At 48.0% G+C, this 25,274-nt stretch overlaps 1 protein-coding gene across 1 annotated transcript in view; it reads right to left on the reverse strand.

Moving 5' to 3' along the window:
* The window catches only part of adam19a (ADAM metallopeptidase domain 19a), a 110,951-nt gene that overhangs the window by 1,842 nt on the left and 83,835 nt on the right, over positions 1-25,274 (reverse strand). Inside the window, exons 12-22 of the mRNA XM_079757612.1 lie at positions 24,000-24,177; positions 20,768-20,857; positions 19,825-20,020; positions 17,123-17,231; positions 13,353-13,557; positions 12,619-12,696; positions 9,124-9,232; positions 8,126-8,261; positions 4,185-4,284; positions 2,907-3,188; positions 894-1,120 (exon numbers count right to left, since the gene is read on the reverse strand). Coding sequence (XP_079613738.1) covers positions 894-1,120; positions 2,907-3,188; positions 4,185-4,284; positions 8,126-8,261; positions 9,124-9,232; positions 12,619-12,696; positions 13,353-13,557; positions 17,123-17,231; positions 19,825-20,020; positions 20,768-20,857; positions 24,000-24,177 — 1,710 coding nt within the window. The remainder of the gene's footprint in view (positions 1-893; positions 1,121-2,906; positions 3,189-4,184; positions 4,285-8,125; positions 8,262-9,123; positions 9,233-12,618; positions 12,697-13,352; positions 13,558-17,122; positions 17,232-19,824; positions 20,021-20,767; positions 20,858-23,999; positions 24,178-25,274) is intronic.

Here is a 25,274-nt window from a genome sequence, read left to right on the forward strand (position 1 = left end):
GGTGGAGCAGAAGGAAAGATTGCATTTGAAGATTTGGGGATTTTTTGTTGAACCCTTTCGAATTCCGATACTTGCAATCTTTTGGCGTACCTAACATTCTCCACCACAAAAGAAAGTTGTGGTTTGATGATCAAAGCCCTTTTTTCTTCCTCTAACATCGATTTAATGGACTGGAGCGTTCAAGGAACTACGACTGAAATGTTGCACCTTTAACCCCAGACTCGTCAAACAGAACTCATTCCAAAACGTTCCCACAGACCTGGAGCTGTTGTGCAATGAGTTAAACAACTTTTTAAGCGTGTTTGTCACTCAGTCCTTTTAATGCAGTGGACACACTGCAATGGATGGATTTTGAATTAGGATGGATTCGTCCTACTGTGTTTCCTGCATAATGCATGCCCTAATAGAGCAACATTTATGGAGGCGTACAGGCAAAGATAGAATCCCAATTTCAAACCACTTTACGGTTGCTTGCAAAGACGTGCATGTGTGTGTGGATCATGTGTGTACGTTTGGTCATGCCCCTGTTTGTGGGTGTCTTGTGTTTGACTGGGTGTGTGTTTGTTTATGTCCTTCTGTGTGAGTGTGTTTTTTGATTTGTGTGTACCCTTTTGTGTCTTTCTGTGTGTGTGTGTTTATGATTGTTGTTCATGCACCTGTTCGTCTCTATGTGTGAGTGTGTGTACGTGTATGTTTATGTGTTTGTGAGTGTGTGTGTGTGTGCGTATGTGTATGTGTCTGCATATGTTTATGCGTGTGTGTGTGTGTGTATGTGTCTGCATATGTTTATGTGTGTGTGTGTGTGTGTGTGTGTGTGTGTGTGTGTGTGTGTGTGTGTGTGTGTGTGTGTGTGTGTGTGTGTGTGTGTGTGTGTGTGTGTGTGTGTGTAGTACCTGAGTACTTTGAGGGGGGGCACGGCCGTCACCTTGACGGCAGCCGGCGTGGGCCCGGCGGCGGCGGCGGCAGAGGCGGGCATCATGACCAGCAGGCCGGTGGGGGGCCTCGTTGGAGGGCCGGACCGGGCCGGACTCATGTAGGCCACCGGCGCTCTGGCCGGGCTGAGGGGGAGGGGCCTCTGGGGGGGGAGGAGCGAGCGTCTGGACTGCGGCTCCGACACAATCTAACCAAAACCAGAGAAGAAGAGCAGACAACACAATCTAACCAAAACCAGAGAAGAAGAGCAGATGACACAATCTAACCAAAACCAGAGAAGAGCAGACGACACAATCGAACCAAAACCAGAGAAGAAGAGCAGACGACACAATCTAACCAAAACCAGAGAAGAAGAGCAGACAACACAATCTTACAAAACCAGAGAAGAAGAGCAGATGACACAATCTTACAAAAAACAGAGAAGAAGAGCAGATGACACAATATAGCCAAAACCAGAGAAGAAGAGCAGATATGTTGACTTCCTGCCTGAGATGTTGCCTGATACCTCGAAAGTGTTCATGGAATACAGATCTTTTAAAGGACTGATTTTTCACATCGCCGCAATCAAATATGTTCATTAAAAAAGGATTTATAAAAATCTGTCAATAAAAAAAGTGTGGGATGATGCAACATATTTTGTAGAGTTGTTCGCTGACGTTATCCCAAATGTATCCAACAGTTATAATAAACAAGTTTTTAGCGTGACTCCTCTAACACTTTCTGTAGTGTATAGTGTGTAGTGCATAGTGTGTGTTACACCTCCCACACTGTGTGAGGTGTTTAGTGTGTGTGACTCCTCCCACCCTGTGTGAGGTGTATAGTGTGTGCGACTCCTCTCACACCGTGTGAGGTGTATAGTGTGTGTGACTCCTCTCACACCGTGTGAGGTGTATAGTGTGTGCGACTCCTCTCACCCTGTGTGAGGTGTATAGTGTGTGCGACTCCTCTCACCCTGTGTGAGGTGTATAGTGTGTGCGACTCCTCTCACACTGTGTGAGGTGTATAGTGTGTGCGACTCCTCTCACACTGTGTGAGGTGTATAGTGTGTGTTACACCTCTCACACCGTGTGAGGTGTATAGTGTGTGTGACTCCTCTCACACTGTGTGAGGTGTATAGTGTGTGACTCCTCTCACCCTGTGTGAGGTGTATAGTGTGTGCGACTCCTCTCACACCGTGTGAGGTGTATAGTGTGTGCGACTCCTCTCACACCGTGTGAGGTGTATAGTGTGTGCGACTCCTCTCACACCGTGTGAGGTGTATAGTGTGTGCGACTCCTCTCACACCGTGTGAGGTGTATAGTGTGTGCGACTCCTCTCACACTGTGTGAGGTGTATAGTGTGTGACTCCTCTCACACTGTGAGGTGTATAGTGTGTGTTACACCTCTCACACCGTGTGAGGTGTATAGTTTGTGCGACTCCTCTCACACCGTGTGAGGTGTATAGTGTGTATTACACCTCTCACACCGTGTGAGGTGTATAGTGTGTGCGACTCCTCTCACACCGTGTGAGGTGTATAGTGTGTGCGACTCCTCTCACCCTGTGTGAGGTGTATAGTGTGTGATTCCTCTCACACTGTGAGGTGTATAGTGTGTGTTACACCTCTCACACCGTGTGAGGTGTATAGTGTGTGCGACTCCTCTCACACCGTGTGAGGTGTATAGTGTGTGCGACTCCTCTCACACCGTGTGAGGTGTATAGTGTGTGACTCCTCTCACACTGTGTGAGGTGTATAGTGTGTGACTCCTCTCACCCTGTGTGAGGTGTATAGTGTGTGACTCCTCTCACCCTGTGTGAGGTGTATAGCGTGTGCGACTCCTCTCACACTGTGTGAGGTGTATAGTGTGTGTTACACCTCTCACACCGTGTGAGGTGTATAGTGTGTGCGACTCCTCTCACCCTGTGTGAGGTGTATAGTGTGTGCGACTCCTCTCACACTGTGTGAGGTGTATGAGGGTGGGGGGAGGACCTTTACCAGCGGCGTGCGGGTGGGGTTGAGAGGCAGGGGTTTCCTGGGCGGGGTGAGCCTCTGGGGGCTGGCTGTGGACTTGGGGGGAGCCGTGGGGCCCCCGGCAGACCCAGGACGCTTTCCCCCCGCCGGCAGCGGCGGCCAGGGCCCCCTGCTGGCCCCCGCCGGGGACGCGGAGGGCCTCAGGGGACGCACCACGTTGACGGGCTGGGGAGTGCTGCTGCTGACGGGGGCCGCCGGGGGGGTGGGCCGCAGGGGCAGCAGCTCCTTGCTGGTGTGGGGGAGCAGCTGGGGGGGGGGGGGGGGGGAGGGTGGTGGTGAGGAAGGAGGGGGGGAGAGGAGGGGTGGGGGAGAGGAAGGGGGAGGGGAAGGAGGAGGGAGAGGAAGGGTGGTGGTGAGGAAGGAGGGGGGGAGAGGAGGGGTGGGGGAGAGGAAGGGGGAGGCGAAGGAGGAGGGAGAGGAAGGGTGGTGGTGAGGAAGGAGGGGGGGGAGAGGAGGGGTGGGGGAGGGGGGGAAGGGTGGTGGTGATGAGGAGGAGGAGGAGGAGGGGGTTAAAAGGAGGGATGATTAACTAGAATGATTGGTTGTGATTATGATGAAGATTAAAGACTTCATGACTCCTGGCCTCTGCCCATTACAGACCGTTTACCCTCTGGGGATTAATCAAGCATTTACTGACCTACTTAGATGTAAATTGATTGATAATTGATGAAACGATTGAACCAATGACAATGTCCAATACATATAGGCAGATAGAGGCAATATCCATTGTAAATCCTTTTAGCCAAAGCAGAGAGGAGCAGCTTATGTTAGAGTCTCTCATCGCTATGCATATACAGATCACACAAGAAAATACCTCCAATAACACTTAGAAAAGGTGTCAGGGTTGACAACAGAATATTTGTATTCCCTGCTGGTAAAACGAAACCGACAACACGTTATTTCTTTACTCTATAATAGAAAACCAAAGGAAACCAGAGGGAGCACCGAGAGTACATACCACACACACACACACACACAGACACGCATACACACACACACACACACACCCACACCTTCAACCTCAGACCCATACGCACAAGCCCACACCCACACCCAGACACCCACACACACACAAACAGAGACACACCCACCCACACACAAACATACACACACACACACACACACAAAAACACACACACACAAAACACACAGAGGCACACCCTCAGAGACACACCAACAAAAACAGACACAAAAAGACAAAAACAGACACACACACACACAAACAGACAGACACACACCCACCTCCTTGTGGCCGGTCGCTCTGTTGATGGGGCCGACCACCTTCAGGTGAAAGGCAGGGTTCAGGTGTCCATTCTTCTCTTTCTCAGCAGACGCCTGGAGCCTGACAGACAGGGTGAGACAGAGAGAGAGAGAGAGAGAGAGAGAGAGAGAGAGAGAGAGAGAGAGAGAGAGAGAGAGAGAGAGAGAGAGAGAGAGAGAGAGAGAGAGAGAGAGAGAGAGAGAGAGAGAGAGAGAGAGAGAGAGATAAACGAGAAAACAAACCAAACAAAGCCTTTAGTCCCTTTATCACACTCAGACAAGGCTCCGCACAGCAGATATGGCTCTGCAAGAAAGCTGTCAGGATTGTCCATCAATCAATGTGCTCTAGCATTGATTTGATAGCCTGGGGAGGGCGGAGAGATAAAGGCGGGGGGGGGGGGGGGTACACAGTCTTTTATCCAGCGCGAAGTGAAGGGGGAAGAGATGCGTGCATGATGAAGGAAAACACATTCAATCATTCCGGGGGGGGTAGATGGCCCGTCGCGAGGTAGCCAAGCGATCGATATGTGAAAAGCATCATCAAAAGGATATCTAATTGCATTCATTTGGTAATGGGTCTGAGGTATTCCTTCAAGTTTCTCCATACTGCAGCGTTCTCCATGATGGGAGGGATGGATTGTGTGGTGGTAGTGTACAGGCCAGGCACCATCTGACCAGACAGCCCCGGTTGATGGACTTTATCCTACAATACGCCTTTTAATCGTCCTAACAGACTTGCTGGCCCAAAAGTGGGGCTATTTGGTCAGGCATGGATTCCCTTATCGTTCCTTCGCTCTGCCTCATCCTCTCCATGTTGCACTGGGAGACCCAATGCAGGACGTTCCCCCCGTTCCTGGTCCCAGGGACAGTTAGGAACACTTGCTAGGGGTGGGTTCAAATCCCGGAAAACGACAATCACAAAACGTCTGCCGCCCGAAGAAGGACGACTCGACAGCACCCGTCGCCATGGAAGCCAGAGTTTACTTTTGTTTTTCTGTTGAAAATTTATTCAGATGGGCTGGCCGGGGGTGAATTACAGGCCACGGAATCATACAGCACACCACACAGATGTGATATATATTATATCATATAAATATATATATTTAATTTTTCAAAGAACAGAGGGGGATAAATCGCACCCTCCCAGGGCTGAACTGTGCATGAACCTTAAGTATTGGCCGCGGAACAAAACCCCTGTGGAAAAAAAGAAATGCACAGAGCTGGAAGAGGAGGAGGAGGAGGAGCAGGCGGAGGAGGAGGGATGAGGAGGGATGAGGAGGAGGAGGAAGAGGTTGAGGAGGAGGATAAGGAGGGATGAAGAGGGATGAGGAGGAGGAGGAGGAGGAAGAGGTGGAGGAGGAGGAGTTGGAGGAGGAGGATAAGGAGGGATGAGGAGGAGTTGGAGGAGGAGGAGGGATGGAGAGGAGGAGGGAGGAAGAGGAGGAGGAGGGAGGAAGAGGAGGAGGAGGAAGAGGAGGAGGAGGGATGAGAAGGAGGAAGAGGAGGAAGAGGAGGAGGAGGGATGAGAAGGAGGAAGAGGAGGAGGAGGAGGAGGAAGAGGAGGAGGAGGAGGCATCGTCCTCTGCTCTGTAGGTTCGGTTAAAGTCCCTTTTTATTCATATCAGCCGCCCCCCCTCTTCCTCCTGCGTTCCCCGCTCCGTCTAGGTCTTCCCCTTCGCGTGCGAGCTGCCCCGGAGCAGAGGATCAGCCCAGGCCCCGGCCCCTGGCCCGGTGTTGGGGGCCCCCCCCCGTCCTGGCCGTGTGTGCACTGAAGGCCAGGTGTGGCACGGGGCCAGGGTCTATTTAGCAGAAGCGGCTAAACGGGAGCGCTATAAACGGCTGCCAGAGGCCCTAACTCATTACCACAGCGTCATGACATAGTGAGAGTTCAGGTGGGAGGGGGGGGAACACACACACAGGCACGCAGGCACGCACGCACGCACGCACGCACACACGCATGCATGCCTGCTCGTAGAAAGTGGGCTTTAAGCGGCTTGCAGGTTCACATATGCATTGACATGAAGGTTTTATTTTTATTTCAAAGCGGAGAAACATCAAATTGCAGATGATTTCTGCTCATGCTGAAATGGAACATCCTATCTGGGAATCTACTGAGTGCTGACAAAGAAGGCATACGTTATTTTTCTTGTTCCTATCTACTCTTATCCCCTTCATTCGCATATCCATGGTTTCCATGGTAGCGATTCCTTAAAGCCGCAATACTGATATTTAACTTGCTTGGGAAGTTGTGTTTTTCCACATACTAACCTTCCTCCTCAGCCACATACAAGTCTAACTACCCATCTACCCTCCCTCCATCATGACTTAAACACACTAACCTCCCTCTGTCTTTCCCCATCACCCTCCCTTCCTAACTACCTATCTACCCTCCCTCCCTAGCTACCTATTCCCTAACCTGACAGACCTGCCTACCTCCCTGGCCCTCTCCTCCCCTTTACTCCACTTCTCCTCCTAGCCCAGCTCACTAAAGCCTTAATCATATTGAAAACCTTCTATGGCTGAACAACTCTGTAAGATAACTCTAATGACTTCCCTCTCCTCACTATGGTTCACACACACACACACACACACACAGCTCGACGTTGATGTGCGACCGGTGCAATCCGGCTAAGCTATGATGTGTGTGTTATAACTCTGCACCTTAACGTCTCGCTGTGGCCAGCTGTGAGAAAGGGGTAAAGCAATATAAATAATAACAATAATGATGGTCATGTGGTCTGGTTCTTAAATCTCCCAGGAGCTAAAGACCTGAATGAGCTCCTAGTTATGTGGGGGTTGATATATTTATTGTGAGTAGTCCCTGTTAAATATACAGGTGAAAATAAAATGAAAAGAATAAAACAAATAATTTTTGGAGGGTATTTGCGTCAATTAGCAGTATTTACAGGGAGGTAATAATAATAAAAATAAATGCCAACCAGACACATTTTATGGCATTACTAATTGTAAACTAAATTAAAATTGCCAGGTTCCTAATGCAAATGTCAAATAACCGCGTTACCTGAAATGTTATGACATTTCATTGTTCTCATCTGCTACTAAATCAGTCAAGGCTTCATTTGAATGTCATCATTGAGTCTAAATGTACCACTCACAGTATGGCTCAATTAGCAACCACGTACCTAGAGGGGAATTACACCTCTGGTGATTCATGTGTGTGCACTGCAGCATTAAGGTGCTAGTACACACACACACACACACACACACACACACACACACACACACACACACACACACACACACACACACACACACACACACACACACACACACACAACACGATAGGGAGTCGGGATCACAAAAGGTAGGGGCGTTCATGCATGGACTAATTATAGAGCGTATTTAAACCTTATTTTTCTGGTATATTTATACCCTCTATTGTCTCCAGACTTCATTTCGAACGGTGTGCACTTCATTTATGCACACACACACACGCACGTATGCCTATATAGATGTGGATGGATATGAAGGTACAAAACATATTTTAAATATTGTATGTGGCCCCCCCGCCCCCCTTCCTCCTACACCCATCAACCCCCCACCAAGGCAGGCCTGGAGGGGGGCGACGCCTGGGCACCCTGACGTACCTTGAAGTGAGGCTAGGTGTGTGGGGGGGGGGGGGGGGGGTTGATCAGTTGAGCTTCAATCAACACTCCTAACGTCGGTTACAGCAGCACTAGTAAACCAGTGAACATTCATTCGAAGAGGTTCCTGTTTTAAAATATGTTAAGTACAATTTATGAAATGCCACATGATCGATCCAGCGTCCCACCTCATCTTATTTAACATATTTGACCAGTAATCCAAACTCCTATCAAAACGTCTACAACCCTGTATCCAGGGGACTTTCTCCTGGCCGAGACCTTGTGTCTAACACCACCCAGCTGCCCTGGGGGACCTACTTGTTGTTCTTCTCCCGCTGGGTAAGCCACTTGTGGTAGTAGGAGCTCTTGATCCGGAGGCAGTAGAAGGCGGTGAGCACCCCGGGCAGCAGAACCAGGAAGGCAAACAGCAGGCCGGCCACCAGCCCCGCCTCACCTGTGGGGACGGACGGACGGGCAGGGGGGGGGGGGGGGGGGGGGGGGGGGGGGGGGGGGGGGGGGGGGGGGGGCGAAGACAGACAGACCGAGGTCAGCTGTGAGGTGCTAAGGGTGACTGAGGATATTTGATCCATATGCGTAGGGATCCTGTGTATATTCACATAGCAGGTATATTTACATATGCACACTTGTAAAAATGCAATGTTTTCATACATTTTTCTTATAAAATATAAAATAGAATATATGCAAGTCAAAAATAACACAAAAAGTATGGAATGTCATAAAAAAACATGTCAATTTGTGCAGGTATTTAGTTTGTTCGTTTTTTTGTCACTTTTTACTTACATATATTATTATTTCTTTTTTTCAAATATATTTTTTGGATCATCTTGTGCTAGGCAATTGTAACGGCGATAAGGATCAACTCGACAAAGAAATGGACTCAAAGGATCGCTTGAAGTAAAAACACCAAGGATCGGTGTGGAAGGTGTGAGGAGACGTATAGATAAACCGTGTGCATAACAGCAACACAAAACACACTTGGATTTATATACATGTGTTCAAAAGAAAACTAGCTTGACGCAGTTGGATGTGATCGGGTGAATGTCAGGCAATAATTGTGAGGCGCTTTGAGTGACCATGGGTTCAAATAGCCCTATATATTCTATTCCATGCATTCAATTGACTATAAAAAAAAACCCTGTAAAGACCTAAAGATCTCCTGTTTGTGATGTTCGCTGCTACGCCAGTCAAAACACACTTAGGGAGTGAGTGAGTGAGTGAGTGAGTTATGTGTGTATGTGTGAGAGTGCATGTGTGTGTGTGCGTGTGTGTGCTTGAGAGTGTGTGTGTGGACGTACTGTAGTACTGCACGGGCCCACTGTCCACACTGCCTCCCAGTCCTGACTTGTCACAGAAGGGCGGAGCCCAGCCAGGGTTACAGTGGCAGTTCCCATTGCTGTTGCACACCTGCAGAGAGACACACACACACACACACACACACACACACACACACACACACACACATGCAAATAGCACATGTAGATCATGCTTGTAACATAAACATGGCATGATACCCTTTCAAAGGACAAAAATGGGACATATTGCGCAATGCATTCAACAGTTTATTCACAGGACTACGACAACACAAACCCTCTACCTTGCTCACACCTCAAGAGCCCCCCGCCCTACCTCTCCGTAACCACGGTAACCACCAAGGCTTTGACCTGGTAAAAGACAAACCCTCCTTTGAAGGCTTCACACCCTTTATGAGCTGTCATGCATGCAAACAAAAGGGTCTGAGCGTCGTACGTCTCGACACCATTACTGCAGACCTCACCTGGGAGCCAGGCTACAACCACGGCCTCCGTCGACGCAACGCACAGGGGTTTACGGACCCAATACGCCCTTGCGGACCCTCCTTGCGTCCACCGCAAGGCTCTGACATGAGCCTCCCAAAATGTTGTATCATTGCGTCGAGGGCAGCAAGGGCTGTGATTGGTCGGCTCACGAAAACCCGACGCAGAACCAAAACGGGTTCACCACTGCGTCGAAGCGTCTGCGCGGAACCATAATCAGCCCTTCACGACGCATGGTTGCTTGGTCGCTCGGTTGCCGTGTTGCCGTCGCGCACGGCGACAACAGACTTCCATCCACAACCGTTTGACATGTGTGAACACAGGCCGGCGATTAAGAACCCCTTCAAGCGCCCCCTGGGGCACCCCCCGTGAAAATGCTTACCCCCTGCGAAATGCGAAATGTCTGCATGAGCTGGGACCAACCCCACCAACCTACCTAAGCGACAATTTCTAACAATCAGGTTTGCGTTACCGGAACGTAACAAAACGCACGCTACCCTTAAGCGAAGCACAGTTTTGAGCGCGTTTGAAGCTTGTCATTTCATTTCCGCGTGGTGTTTGGCCGGTGACAGCTTAATGACTTCTCTCTATGGGTAAACAAGCTGCAAATGTTTCCCTTATCTTAGGTGAAATCCAGGGCGGAAACGTAATTAATATCTCCAGATGTCCGGACCCGATAGCTCCCTCCCACAGAAGGGTGACAAAATAGGCGAGTTCTTTGGCAACAGGAAGCCAATTAAATGAACTTCCAGAAAGTAATGTTTTTATGCTTATTCCATTCTCCCCAAATTGATTTTGGCCAGAATTCCAAAAATATATAAGCTCCCACTAAAACTACGCTTCCCTTATCTTGATATAAAAGATATATTCGTGCAGCTCAACCAACCAACAAGGGAACTATTTCCTTCCACTCTTAATCTCACTCTGCACTTCCACTGAAGTCTCTCTGAATTCAAAACACAACGCACACAATCCGTCCATCTGCCAAGGGGCCGTTTTACGTTTTATTGGTTATCACAAGCCTGGTGAGACCGTCCAAGATAATCAGGTTTGCGTTTCGCAATGAATATCAGTCAGGCCTTGGCCGGCCAACGATGGATCTCCACACATGGGCACGGCCTTACGGTGTTCAGGAAAGTCCTGCAGATCTAATTAAAGAACTAAGTGACCCTCTGGCTCCCTTCCCTCTGGCCGGGTCCGCTCGGAAGTAAAGCGAAAACATATTATCCTACAAGAAATGCCTTCAGTGTGCAGATTCTCCTGTTAATCTTTTAACATCATTATTCGTTCTATTTCAGATAAAACGGTTTTGATTTCTCTGTGTACCAATTTCGTTGTTTATTTTTTTTTACTCCACGCATGAACCGCTGCTCCCTCCCCTCAGAGCTGATTGTTCCAACCGCTTTCACGTTTTTCGGGAGGCTTTTAACGGACGCGATTGCCGACCGATCCACAGAGAGCGACAGAACGTGAACCTGCGTGACCAAAACGTTTTCAAGTTCTCACTAACGTGTTAACGCAATGGCAGAAAAAACTAAAATCAGCAGGGGAGACAAAAAGATCGTGCTGAGTTCACGTCAACCTTTTCTCGCTAGCGGTAAACATCAGAACGTATTTACCTTCGTTTACGGGGTCGGAGACACGACGACCGGATCAGTCACACCGCTAAAGTTAATACATCTGGAACGCTCCAATGTTTATCCCGTCACAGTCCGCTTACTCCCATCCCTGGTACGTCGATAGCTGTCATATAACAGAGATGGGCGAGGGGGGAGCCGTGGGAGTGAAGGGGGGAGTGTGTGCCGTCGGTAGGCTGACCTTAAAGGCTGGCTTTAAAGACATGTGGGGTGTGAAATTACAGTGAACAGCAGGGCGGGCATTGAGCGCTAAGGGTCACAAACAATAAAAATAAGTTGTGGTTCAAGGCTGGGCTGTCTGTAATCGAATGAGAGAGAGAGGGGAGGGCTGTGTGTGTGTGTCTGTGTGTGTGTGTGTGTGTGTGTGTGTGTGTGTGTGTGTGTGTGTGTTGTTTGTGTTGATTTATTTTTCCTCTCATAAATTAGAATCATTCAAGGCTTATTTTCGACAAGACAATTTTTTGCGCACCTCCGGGCAAAATAAGGATTTTCTTATGGCCATAGTTTATTAACCGTTAAAAACGTGTATTATATATATTTTTCTAAGCATAAGCCATCGGCATGTCAAAACTCCTGATTCTCTTTATTGGGTTTGTATTGAGGTCTTACAAATTAATCTATACAAACACAATCTCAAGGTTTTTCACCATCCAAAAATACACCAATGATAAGGCGGGAATAAAGAACAAATGTATAAAGACACTAAAGAATGACGATACAAAAAGTACCCACACAGTGTTCATATACAACGATTATTTCAGCGTAAAGCCATAGAGACACGGTACATATATGTAAGTGAATTTAGTGACAATCCCCCTAGTTCCACACTTCTGACTGTACCTCACAGAGCGTGCACCCAACACACAATTTTTCCTTCTTGAAACGAGATTAAATTGACTGGATAAGGACCGAGACAAGCGAGTATGACGCATGAAAACGTCTTCAAACCAGCCCTCGGACGGCTGGATCTGGACAGATCGCTGTCTGCTCTTGCACGGAAACAGATGTTTAAACTCCCTTAAACACTTATCCTTCCGAGAGTGCCGCTATGAGCCCATAAACTCCGGGCTTCTCAAGTCCTGCCGCCACTCGGGGGGGCTGGTGGAAAGACTGATAAACAGTTCATCACTCCTTTGTTCTAAAAAATACTTCATTTAACCGAGGAGAAAAAAACTTTTTACAAGTTGCATTGCGAGAAAGACCCTCTTCCTCAGCTCAAGGACACAGAGTGAGGGAATGACAAGCAGCCAGCTGTATCTGGCAGCAGGGCCGATAGTGTGTGTGTGTGTGTGTGTGTGTGTGTGTGTGTGTGTGTTTGTGTGTGTGTGTGTGTTTGTGTGTGTTTGTGTGTGTTCCCTACCCCGTGGTCGTGACAGCGTGCGATGCACGTCTCTAGCTCGCTAAACGAAGCGTTCTGGCATCTGCGGTCCCTGCACACCTGTGGGGTGACACGAGCAGCAACACATGACGCAGGACACAATCTACTACACACACACACACACACACACACACACACAAACACACACCCCTTACGACTTTATTTTTAAAGAGGGGTGTTGTGAGTGCAGGCACCCTTGTGATGGAGCATGACAAACCACTATACTAAGTGTGTGTGAATTAGATTGTGTGTGTGTGTGTGTGTGTGTATAAGAGTGTGTTTGTGTGGGTTTATGCATGTGCATTTGAGTTTGTGTATGAGTGTATGTATGTGTGTGCCTATGTGTGTGCATGTATGTTTGCATACATGTGTGCGTGTGTATAGCGTATGCATGGGCGTGTGTTTGTGAGTGCGTGTCCGATATATGCGTTTGTCTGTGTTTGTGTGTGGATATGCGTGTTTATATCTGTATTATACAGTGTGTGTTTGTATGCACGTTTGCATGCGTGTCTATGTATGAGTGCGTAAGCGTCTCTACATAATATACGTGTGTGTGTGTGCCTCTATATGTATGAGTGCGTGTGCATCTACTATATATATATATTTATATATATATATATATATATAGGTGTGTGAGTGTGTGCGAGCCTGCGTGCCTACATGTCTGTGTATGCGTGCCTCTATCCACTGTATATGTGTATCTCTGGGTGTGTCACCTTGCCCTTCCCACACTTGGTGCCGGTCATGACCAGGCCGGGGTCGGGCAGGTCGCCCTGGCCGTCCTGGGTGCTGTACACGTAGGTGCCCCGGCACTTCTCCTCGCGGCCGTCCGTGCGGATGGTGGTGTCGATGGACACGGCGTTGGTGCCCTTGGGCTTCTTGGCCGCGCTGTGACACTGGATCTTACCGCACTTGGCGTCGCTGGCGTGGGCGAACCGGGGGGAAGAAAAAATCAATCAATGAAATCTGACGAACGTGGGTTGGCTTAGATTCGGGAGGTAGAGGGTGGGTGGGAACCGGAAGGTTGCTGGTTCAAAACTCGGCTGTGTCGAGGTGTCCCTGAGCAAGGCACCTGACCCTGACTGACTACCTGGCTGTGGCGTTGCGTGGGTGACCTCAGTGTGTGTACAAACAGTCGTAAATCGCTTTGGATTAATGCGTCTGCTAAATGGCAATGTACTGTATGAACGTCGTCCCTCTTTGAGTGAGAGATCTCTTTGTTTTCTTGTGTTATCGCACTCTGTTAGGTGAGGATTTTATTTTCTTTTTTATCACGTGGTATTTCGCTGATGTTTTCTGGTTCGCTCTTTCTTTATTCGTATGGATATTTATTTATATATTTGTATTGTTATCATTTTTCGTCATACCGTATAGCCTGGATACATGGCGTCGTTGAGAAACTGTGCATAAATAAAGGTTGATGAGGAGGATCTCTGTTTTTCGACCCTGTCGTATTCCTCGCATGATTGCCAAATTGTGTGAATATGTGCAAAAACATGCGATATCTGCATATCCCTTAATGACCAGTTCAGCGCATCAGCGTTTAAATGTAAAAAAAATAAATGTACCATTAACTGTTTCATGCTTGATTACTCCTTGGGTGCGTCGTCAATGACAACCGATCAGGTGATTACCTCCAAACACGCGTTAATTGGCCCAGAGCCCACCGATGGCAAAAGACATTAAAACACTTCTCTTTCAGTAGACCTCGTCAGTTTAGCACACCGCTTCGAGTTGAGTTTAGTTTAGACGGAGCCTAACACAATCACAATCGCCTTCGTGAAATAGTTTAGGAAGTAAACAAAATGAGAAAGGAGAAGGAAGTGGGCAGGGGGACCTTCAGAATAACTACAACAGCCACTCCACAGATGCATGCAAATTGCACATTTTCATATTCTCTAATCAACCGCCCACACCAGCGCGTCCGGGCAGACATCCGGCTAATGACTCCTGGGAGACTCTCTCAAACACGCCTCAGGTGCGGTCGCACGTGCACTCCCGCCTTGTGCCGCACTCACACAAACGCGCACACGCACAAGAACGCAGACGTAGCAAGCCATTATCGTCTGCCTTAATCTGGAGGCTCATTTGCATGGCTAAACTGCTAATTTGGCTCTATTAATTAGCTGTGGCACTGAGCCATGGAAATTGTCTCTAAGTGAGCTGAGCCTGTGCAGTCTGTGTGCGCGTGTGTGTGTGTGTGTGTCTGTGTGCGCGTGTGTGTGGGTATGCAGGCTATTCTGTTTGTGTGTGTGTGTTTGTGTGCAATTTGAATGTGTGTGCACTATGTATGTGCATGTATATGTCTATATGTGTTTGTGTGTGTGTGTGTGTGTGTGTCTGTGTGTGTGTGGGCGTGCACTATGTCCATGCACGAGTTGTATGTGTGTGTGCACTGTGAGTGTTCATGCATGGTGTATGTGTCAACCACCCACTGTGTGTGCGTGCACTATGTCCATGCACGATGTATGTGTGTGTGTGTGTGTGTGTGTGTGAGTGTGTGCATGCATTCACTATGTCCATGCACGATGTATGTGTGTATGTGTGTGTGTGTGTGAGAGACAGGAAACCAAACACTGAGTAGTATGCGGCAGTTTCAACTTCGCCGCCTCGCTGAAAGCATTAATTAGTTAATTAGTGTTTGTACGTCCATTTCATTATGGATCAGAATAGGGATCATGTGTCACAGAGGTCACACCTGCAGAACAAACCCTGTACGGAATGCTAGGCGCGTCCTCTTGTCCTTTAGTTTGTCTCTTTTAACTCATTTTTTACCTCTAAATAATAAATGAACATTTGCTGTGGCAACTTCTTGGGGTTCACTAACTTTGTGCGGTAGGTATATGGTGTAAATACTGTCCTCACATTGCCTCAACCTTGAAACTACCTCTATATTTCTGTGAGTACGTTTTTTCTAGAAGATTATAAAGACAACAGCCACTCTCCGTATAACTCTCTACAAATTCTTACTCTCAGAAAAAATATTCAGCGCTCCTAACGCAGACACAGTGAACTTTTTGTTTGGCTCGTACAAAGTCAGCTGCTTGTTTTGCTTTCTCTTGTTGCCATGGTGTTTGGGCACAGCCCAACGTCGACCCTGCCTGGCCCGTGCTGGCACCACAGAGCTGGGCGTAAAGGCTTAAACATTTGGGTTGTTTATATTTGAACCGAGAAAGGTCCATATTTGAATGTTTTCGTTTTTTAGTTTCCTTTCAGTCTTTTATTCTTTTTATGGAGGGGTGGTTGACCAACGGGATATACGGAGCACACAACATGTTTGACATTGGCACAGCTGAGTCCAATCCCTTCTTTATCTTTTTTACAACAAACCATATTCCATATACCTTTATTTGGTAGAGTCAAAATTGCACGGTATAAGAAAAAAAAAAAAAAGAATCTAAAATGTGATATTTTCCACCCAGTCTGCATGGGTTGTAGAGATACGTGTTCAACTGTTCCAAGGCCATGTTAACTAAACAACAAAAGTTTCTTCAACTCTTATTTTGTTCGGCTCTCTCTATCGCCACACATTCTGCCTCTTGGCTGAAATGCATTGAGATTTACACAAGGTTGTTGGCAGCTCTATAAGCTGGGAACTAAAATGGACCTTTCTGTGAAGAATTGGTGTTGCAGTAATGGTACTGCTTCCAGACTGCTCCTTTCACCGCTCAGTAGGTTGCCATGAACACAGTGGGGGCATGTCAGTTTGCTGAGAGTAAGATAGCAGCCATTTTAATATCATCACTCAATTCAAATCAATGAATTGATCAAAATGGGGCATAAAGCGTCTACAAAAAAAAATCTACTTGTGCAACACAAGTCCTAAGAATGTGAGTTTGTGTGTGTGTGTGTGTGTGCGTGTGTGTGTGTGTGTGTGTGTGTGTCAAATAAAATATGAAGTCAACCTCAAAAGGGATGGTACTAAACAAACAGCCGTTATAGCAATTCCTGTTTCTCATTGGCTCATAGGAGGAAGTGATGTTGTTTGAAAGATCCCCTGTTCCCCCAAAAGGTTTCGCCTATCCCAGCTGTCGGACTCTCCTCAACCTCTCGTATTGTGTGAACATTGGTTTGCTTGCTTGTACAGCTTTATCGGACCATCTCCCCCTGCGGAGAGATCCTTCTACTGTGTTCCTTCTCCCCTCTGTGTTCAGGGAGTTTTCCTTGCTCTTCAGGGGGGTTCAGGGTCAGGGCGTAGGGTTGTGTGCGGTAAAAAGTTACCTCATGGAGTCCTTTGAGACTATAACTCTGATAAAAGATGATAAAAATCCACTTGCCTTCTCCGGATAAAAACAGGTGATGCATTTGAACGATCGTATCTTGTGTGTGTGTGTGTGTGTGTGTGTGCGTGCTTGCGTGCGTGCGTGCGTGCGTGCGTGCGTGCGTGCGTGCGTGTGTGTGTGTGTCTTTGATAGTAGTATTCAATGGTAGGATTGCACGCACTGTGTACTCAGGCTCATGTGCAGAACCCCCAACTCCAACTCACCTCTTCGCACACTTCATGTAGTTCCCCACTCCGTCTTTCCCGCAGTTCCCGAAGGCGTTCCCGGCCGCGTTGACGTCCTCGAAGCAGGCGTCATGAGCCGGCCTCGCACCTGCAAACCCGGGGTACAGAGTCAGGAGTGAACGCTGAATAGGTTCCTCGCTACGGTAGAATGGCGGCATGTAGCTCAGGAGGTAGAGCGGGTTGCCTGGTAACCGCAAGGTTGCCCTGAGCAAGGCACCTCTACCCTACCTGCTCCCGACGAGCTGGCTGTCGCCTTGCATGGCAGACGCCATGTAATGCAAAAACTAAATCACTATTTAAATGCAGTACATTTACCATTTACTATTTAAGATACACTGGAGTACGTATTGCTTAATCCCCTGGGGGTGCGGCGATAGAGCCGTCCTCGTACGATGAAGGAATAACCTGTGTCTACGTTGAGGACAGGGGGACGGATTCAAGAAGCTAAGGGCTGGTTTTATCGGGGAGCTTTGAAGGGCGGACGATTTCGCAGCAAGTGGAAGATAAACAATTGCAAGATCAGCACGGACGGTGGAGGACGAACGGGATGAACGCCACGCACGCAGAAAGCGAACTGTCTTTACAGCGAACGGGAAAAAGACAGAGAATATGTGTGTATTTTCCATTCGTGCTTTTCCCTTTGGGCTGAAGGGCTTGTAAGAGTGGTCGGGGACAACCATTGATGTACAAGGTCAACAGAATATAAAGACCATCGTCAGACAGGGGGCTTCACGTTGGAATGACTGCTTTCTTGTGATCCCAAATTAATGTTATATAGAAAAAAAGGGTGGGTCTCAATTCAGCTTGCTATTTGCAGAGTTAGCCTTAGAGGCAGAAAAAAAACCTCTTTTTATAAGCTACTGGTTTTTTAAAAAAGAAATTTGGACATGTGGGCTATTTTTTGCATTTTCTTGTTTGTATTTTCAAGCTTGGAATTGACTGCAGGGTTGATTTAAAGTAACGGGTTACACTAGTACAGAAACCCAAAAAAGGCACATCTCTATACTCCACAGAGCCAGACAGGGCTAGGTACTGCAGCCTGCGACGGGAGTTCAACCCGGGACTCGTCCTGCTCTGCCAACCCTCCACCTGAGCCCTGCGCTCAGCAGCTTAGACTCATTAGGTCCATCTCTGGGTGGCGACTAATGAGCGAATCGAGATCATTGGCTCCAACCCTCACGGGAGGGCGGGCTATCACTCCAGCACTTTAAAAACCTGTAATCCCCAGCCCCTCTGGTGCTCTGCGAGGAACTCTTTGGTGCTTTGCGGCCGCTGTAAGACGGGGTATATTTTCAAAGTAACACTTTTTCTCCCGTCTGCGGTTGGACGGCATTGGATTCTGAAGACGCTCCAGAGGCGAGCCGTTTATGCAAAGGCGGCGTGTGTTGTCGCCTCTCTGAACACCAGTGGTGGGCTGTCAGGGCCAGCAAGGCCTTCTCTGCTGGCCTAAACACTATCAGAATCACTGACTTATGTTTTAGTATAATTATTTCCATGAATATGTATTAAATTATTTCCAATAGTCTATTCTCTTCATTTCATAGCTTTTCTCTTGGTTGCGCTGCTTCCACTAGTGTATGTTTATGTGAGCTTTTATCCAATCACATTTCAGCCACACATGTCGCTCACTGTTGCCAGGGTCAAAGAAATCTGCCTTGATGCCTTCAGAATCGATAGTGCTGGCGTCTGTATCTTAAAGTAAGTGGCAATGACTCTGTTGCTTTAACCAATCAGATTTCGAGTTGGCAACGCCGAGGCCATCTAGCAGGCGTCCAGTGTCGTCGGCATTTTCAGATCCTTTGATTGGATGGTCAGAGAGGTACTAGTCAGAGCCAGCAAAGTATCGATAGCTACCGGCGCAAACTCAAATAAAGCGAATAATAAATAAATAATAACGCGATTCCCTTTAGTGAATTAAAACTTACTCCAGAAACACGACTGGACAGCCTCGACTTTCAGCATTAGCCTCCATGGCGATAGAAAGGGACTGATTGTTAGAACTTTACAGCAGTGTAATCTAACTCTTCTTGAGGAAAGAAAGGAGGATGGACTTTGCGTACAAATAATCAGTAGTTTTGGTGAGTAATGCGTTTCATTTAAACGTTTTAATGTCTTTGTCATTTAATTAGGTTAACATTGACGTTTCTGCCAGAGATGATGTATGTATGGCAGCTGTGGCTACAGTGAAAACAGACTTGTTGAATTGTCCTAATTGGGTTTCTTGCTTTAGTAATAGCATTCTTTCTTGCTACATGAGATACCTATCTGTTATGCAACGCCCTGTTATACTGCATTTCTGTGTAATATTGATGGTTTCTATAGCCGCTGAGTCGTAATGATGGCATAAAGAGGTGGATTAGTTTGTGTAGGACACCAGTGAAGGCCTAGGCCCCCCACTGCTGAACACCGACCACAACAACACACGGGTCAGTTGTAATACATATTCCTATAGATAAATATATGTAAACGTGTATGTGCGTGTGAGTGCATGTGCGCGCGTGTGTGTGTGCACGTGTGCATATTTGTGTGTGCATGTGCGTGTGTGCACGTGTGTCCATGCACTTGCATATATTTTGGGGCGTTTGGTGTGCACGCACGTGTGCCTGTGTGTGTATGCGCATGCGCATGTGTTCACGTGTGTTTTTGTGTGTGCGCGTGTGTGTGTGTGTGTGGCAGCGTACCGTAGCCCCAGAGCTGCAGGCACTGCTGCTCGTGCGTGAGGCACATGCCGTTGTAGCAGTAGGCCGCGCGCTGCTGGCAGGACGAGCCGTCCAACAGGTACACATTGGCCGGGCAGTAGGGCGACGCCCCCGTGCAGTACTCGGGCAGGTCACATGACCCCGCCGGCCCGCGGCACATGGTCCCCGCCTGCTTCAACTGGAGGGAAGAGGGAATGACGTCAGCGCCGGGCGATTCTACCGAGCATGTGGCTCCGCCTTTAGGGGGCTTTGTTGGGAACGCTTTCCTTGTTTTACAAAAAAAAGAAAAAGAATAAATGAATATCTAGGAAGGGTTGCACGTAGCTACAAAGGCCCACCTCTATGATGTTTCCTTGATGTTTATTTGATGTTTTTCTATATGTGCTACTTCTATGTCTTACCAGCCATCAAGCACAACCTTTTGCTTTTCATCGCCTCATTATTATGTAATTTGTTTTTCACAGTGGAAAATGCCCGCTTTGTTAATGTCAAACATCCATGGTTTCGCTGCAAATCTCTACCAAGGCCGCTGATATTTAATGTTTTTTTCTCCTCACTCTATTTCTCACCCTGGAATGTGCTAACTCAATAAATAATGTGCAAATGACAACATTTGGCTACAAAATAAAGAAAGCGTTTCCTCACCTCTCTCGTCCAAAGTCAAAGTGTGAATTTATTTGTGTTTTATTTAAAGCACGTGGTAGAGGGAAACCGAGCGAGGAAATGGTGCTTGGGAGAGGCTGGTGATTATCTGGGATGACGTGCCAAAAGGAGACCTTCACTGTACATAAGGAAATCTAAAAACGAAATTGACAGTGAAAGCGCCCGCCTTTGCTGCTGTAAGAGTGCTATAGCCGGCGTGTGCACCTGTGTGTGTGTGTGTGTGTGTGTGTGTGTGTGTGTGTGTGTGTGTGTCCCGTCTTACTTTGCAGCTCTCGCAGCAGACCCCGTGGGCACACTGAGCCTCCTCCTTCAGCGTGCAGTTGTTTGCGTTGCAGCAGTCGTTGGTGCATTCCTGCGAAAGAAACACACACACACACACACACACACACACACACACACACACAGACACACGCACCCACACAGAGTGAGCGATAAATCACCTGCAGGTGATCACAAACAAACGGATGAAAGCATGAGCCGCTGGACTTTGACCCTCGACTCAGTCTCAGCAGTGATGTGTCACCGATCCTCTTCTTGCCTCGCTAACAACAAGGCTTTAATCTCTTGTCTCTTCGTTAGGTCCGGCAGTGGTGCTCAACCTTTGACATGGTCGAACGGCTCGTATACAAAAAGTGCAAAAAGTGTATCAATACACACACAGCGGCGAGGCAAAGAGGGCCCACGTCCCCTTCATGAGTACTGCGAGAAGGCCCCCGCAGGTGGGATGATACTCTGCATGGAGCATGAGGGTCAATGATGGCCTACAGCGAAAAACGTTCTCCCAACAGAGCGACGATGAATCTGCTCAAAGAATTATAATCATTATCAAAATTTTGATAACGCTGATGACAATGATTATTCGCTGCATTTAGACAGCGCTTTGGAAGGCACGCAGAGCACCCAGCGAGAACTTCCAATTAGAGGCCTGATTAAGGGGGGCGGTGTCGGTACAAAACCAGGTCAGGCACCGGGCCGGGACACCTGCTCTCTCGGATATCAACGCGTCATCCGAAAGACAGCGCCCTTTGGCCTTTGAGCTGATCCAGAGCACCCTCCGGAGAGACCAGCAGTGTGCTAGGAAGCTGGTCTGGTTTTCTCCCCAAACAGACGGCATGTGAACAATGATTCATCATTTGTTGTGTAGCTACTCTGCAACCTGATTGGAAAGGGGCGACTTGTTCTGTTGCATTCCTGATGAGTCATGATAAGTCATTTATGAGGCTCTTATTGCCCAGTGGGGTACGGCTACAGCACCGAGACGGTAAGGACGGGGTGTCCTGCTTAAGGATTGTTACCCGGAATGTTTTGACCAGGAGTGAAACACGTCGAGACGTTTTTAACAACCTCAACATACAAATCAAACGTGGAACGCATGACCTGGAGAATAATAATAATACAATGAAAAGAAAAGACCGAGCACGAATTGGACACGGCTCGTCCAGCACTACAACGAACACCCACGTGAGTGTCGCCTCCTGTTTATCCGATCTTTTCCTTGCGTCCTACTTGTACATATTTTCACCACCGACCAAAAGCCAACCGGGGCACTTTTCATCTTTCCATTTTTTTCCCCTCCCTTTTTCTCCCTCTCCCGGCTCTACTGTCTCACACGGATGAAGATGACATCTGCTGTTGCCATGACGCCCTCTATAGCGCCACCGATCCCCCACACTCCCCTCTCCCTCCTCCTCCCTAACGGACGTGGGAGTTGAAAGTTGAAAGAAAGAATAAATAATTACACCGCCGAGCCAGGGTGGAGGGGGAGGTACTACGGATTCAACTGGAACGAGGGAGAGAGCGCCGGCAGTAGAACTCGCAACCCGATGGCTGGGCGAGGCGCGCGGCGCCCGGGGGCTAGGTCCATGATAAAACCAGGGTTCCATTGTGGTGTGGTGACCACTTACACCCAGGAGGCCTTTGGCTGGCGTTTGTTGGAGAACTACGGCCGGGGGGGTTTCTGCGTTTCGGAGGAGGTGTAAATAAACATGGATGGGGCGGGGACGCTCCTAGGAAGAGTCTCTGCGCGGGGGGCTGTCTATTGGGGGAGATCATTAATAACAAACCTCCACTGTCTCATTAGCAGTGAGAGCTGGGAGATAGTGAGTTTCTGTCTCGCTGCCTTTCTTGTGCTCTCTCCCCTCCCAATCTCTCGCTCTTTTGCTCTCTCTCTTGCTCCCTCCTTCACTCTCTCTCTCTCTCTCTCTCTCCCTCTTCCTCCCCATCACTCGCTCTCTCTCCCTCCCCGTCTCGGTCTCGCTCCCTTCGAATTTTCTCTTTGTTGCTCTATCCTTTCCTCTCTGTCGACCTTCCCGTCTCGCTTTCAACTCCCTTCTTTCCTCTCTTTCTATCGATCTCTCTTTTATTTACTCATTCCCATCCCTCTCGCTTGATTTCGCTTTCTCCCTATCTCTCTTTCTTTCTCTCTCTCTCCCTTATCATCTCGCTCTTTATCTCTCTCCCTTCCCCATCTCTCACTCTTTACCCCTCCCCATTCCCTTCTCTTGCTCTTTACCTCTCTCTCCCTTTGATTCTCTCTCACCCTTTCCCTCTCTCTCCCACATCCCTCTCGTCCCCTCTCTCTCCCTTCCCATCTCTTTTTGAGTGTCTCTCTCTCCCTCTCTTGTTCTCCTTCTCTCCCGTCCCCCCTGTCTCTCTCTCACTCTACCTTCCCCACTCTCCCTCTCTTTGTCTCTCTCCCGTCCCCTCTCTCTCTCACATTGTCTCAGAGAGTGATGTCAGCTGGGGTGTGAATGGGAGCCATCACAAGCCAGCGTCTTGACACGGCTCCAACCTGCCCTCCATCTGTTTGAATCAGATGGGGCCTTGCTCGGATAACTTTTAGGGACTACTGACAGCGTCACGTCTCAAAAAAAAACACCACAGGAGGAAAATGTCCATCCCTTCTTGTCAGAGGCCTTTCCAACACGGTTACATGCGACTCATGGCTGACACATGGCTGACACATGTCACACACCACTCGCGTGGTGTGTGACATGTGTCAGCCATGTGTCAGCCATGAGACGCATATAACCGCGGTGTTTGCGCTATTTCACTCCTTTTTTCATGCATCTGAAATGAAGTTGAATATTAACGGCCCGTTTAAGGTTTTTATTGGCGGTTGGTGTTTTGGTGTCAAGCGCTCACTTCACCACGAGACAAATCGATAGCAATTCTTTGCTATCGAGGTATTTGATAATTGAATCTCGGAATTCATTATTTTGAATATATATATTCATATATAATATGAACCTGTTTTACATTAATACATTGGGTATTGATGAAATGATCAAATATATACAAATATATATTTTATTATATTAAATATAATATTTTACTCATTCCTCACAACGAAACACTCCATAACAATCGCGATTTCAATTGATATTTTACCATCGATCCTAACAGCACAGCCTCCCGCGAGACGCGCTCTTAATCCGCCTTCGTTCACGTGCACACCCCCTCAGCGTGATGGATCACCCCCCTACCCTCCTTACCTCCAGCTCGCCGCAGTCGCACTCCTCCCCGTCCTCCACGAAGCCGTTGCCGCACCTCTTCCCCCCGACCAGGTCCTTCATGTTGGGCATGTTGAAGAGGCACATGCCCCCTCCCTTCTGGAAGTATCCGTCCAGGTCCCGCTTGCTGCAGTGGCTGAACACCTTGGGGAACGGGTGCCTGGGAACCACAAGGGGGGGAAAGGCACGTCTGAGCACCAGGGCTGGGGACCAGTCTTTCGAGGAGGCCAGGGGATGTGAGCAAACTTCAGCCTTCAAATCCAGGCCTAAAACTCCACCTTTACTCGCTGGCCCTCCTTGTGCCCTGATGTGGAAGGTCCAATGTGTTTTTTGTGTTATTTGTCTTTTTAGTTATCCTCTGTACAGCATTTTGGTCAGTTATGCTGTGTGTAAATGCGCTTCATAATCGAATTTACTTTACTTTACAAACTTATTTGATTGATTTATAAATATATATATAAATATATGCCATTCAGCTGATTCCCTCGTTTCCCAACAGTATTGTGAGTGTGTTCATTGCCCAGAGAGAAGGCATTTTTGCAGCCTGCGAAACACGAAGTGCACCGCACTGCCATTGTTTGTTGAAGCCGACGGTTGAAAAAAAGAAATAGCAGCTCGCTGCGTCCTGTGTTTATTGTTGCTAGGCAACCACTGAATGCTCTCCTTAGCCTAAGTGTTATTTAATCATCTATTTAAACGTTTATCATTCATCCACACCTCATACGCATTCATATAGCTCCGGGTATGCAGCGACAGCCTGGACTAGTTTCACCAACAAGTGTTACCACTTGTTGGTCGCAACAAGCATAGAAGGCCCGCCTCTCAATTCATCTGATTGGACACAAATTACATGGGCCGCTTTTCTGCCGTGTGGAAGTACTTCAACTTGAGGCCTTCAGACCGCTCCGCCGAAAACACGAGGCACTCGGCAATGCAAAAGCAGTGAGGTAAACACTTAACACTTGTTTTCAGGGAAAACGCTCATTGATAACAGTTATAAAAAGCCTCCCAAGGCTGATGCAACGTGTTCTGTCTGATCAGTTGGCCTTACGCAAAACTTTCGCATAACAACAGACCTGAATTTGTTACTAACTTGAGCCTTGGGGCATATTTATATTATTTCTCCATCATTTGCAGGGCCGGAATTGAAATCCAACTCTCCAAACCGATTTCTATGCTGTCAATAGCTGTGACATTTCTGTTGCCTATTGTGTGACTTTGCCCTCCAGTGGATTCAGAAAAAGATGAACTCATACA

The sequence above is a fragment of the Pollachius pollachius genome (genome assembly GCF_949987615.1).
Source record: "Pollachius pollachius genome assembly, chromosome: 20".
In the NCBI taxonomy this organism is placed as follows: domain Eukaryota; kingdom Metazoa; phylum Chordata; class Actinopteri; order Gadiformes; family Gadidae; genus Pollachius; species Pollachius pollachius.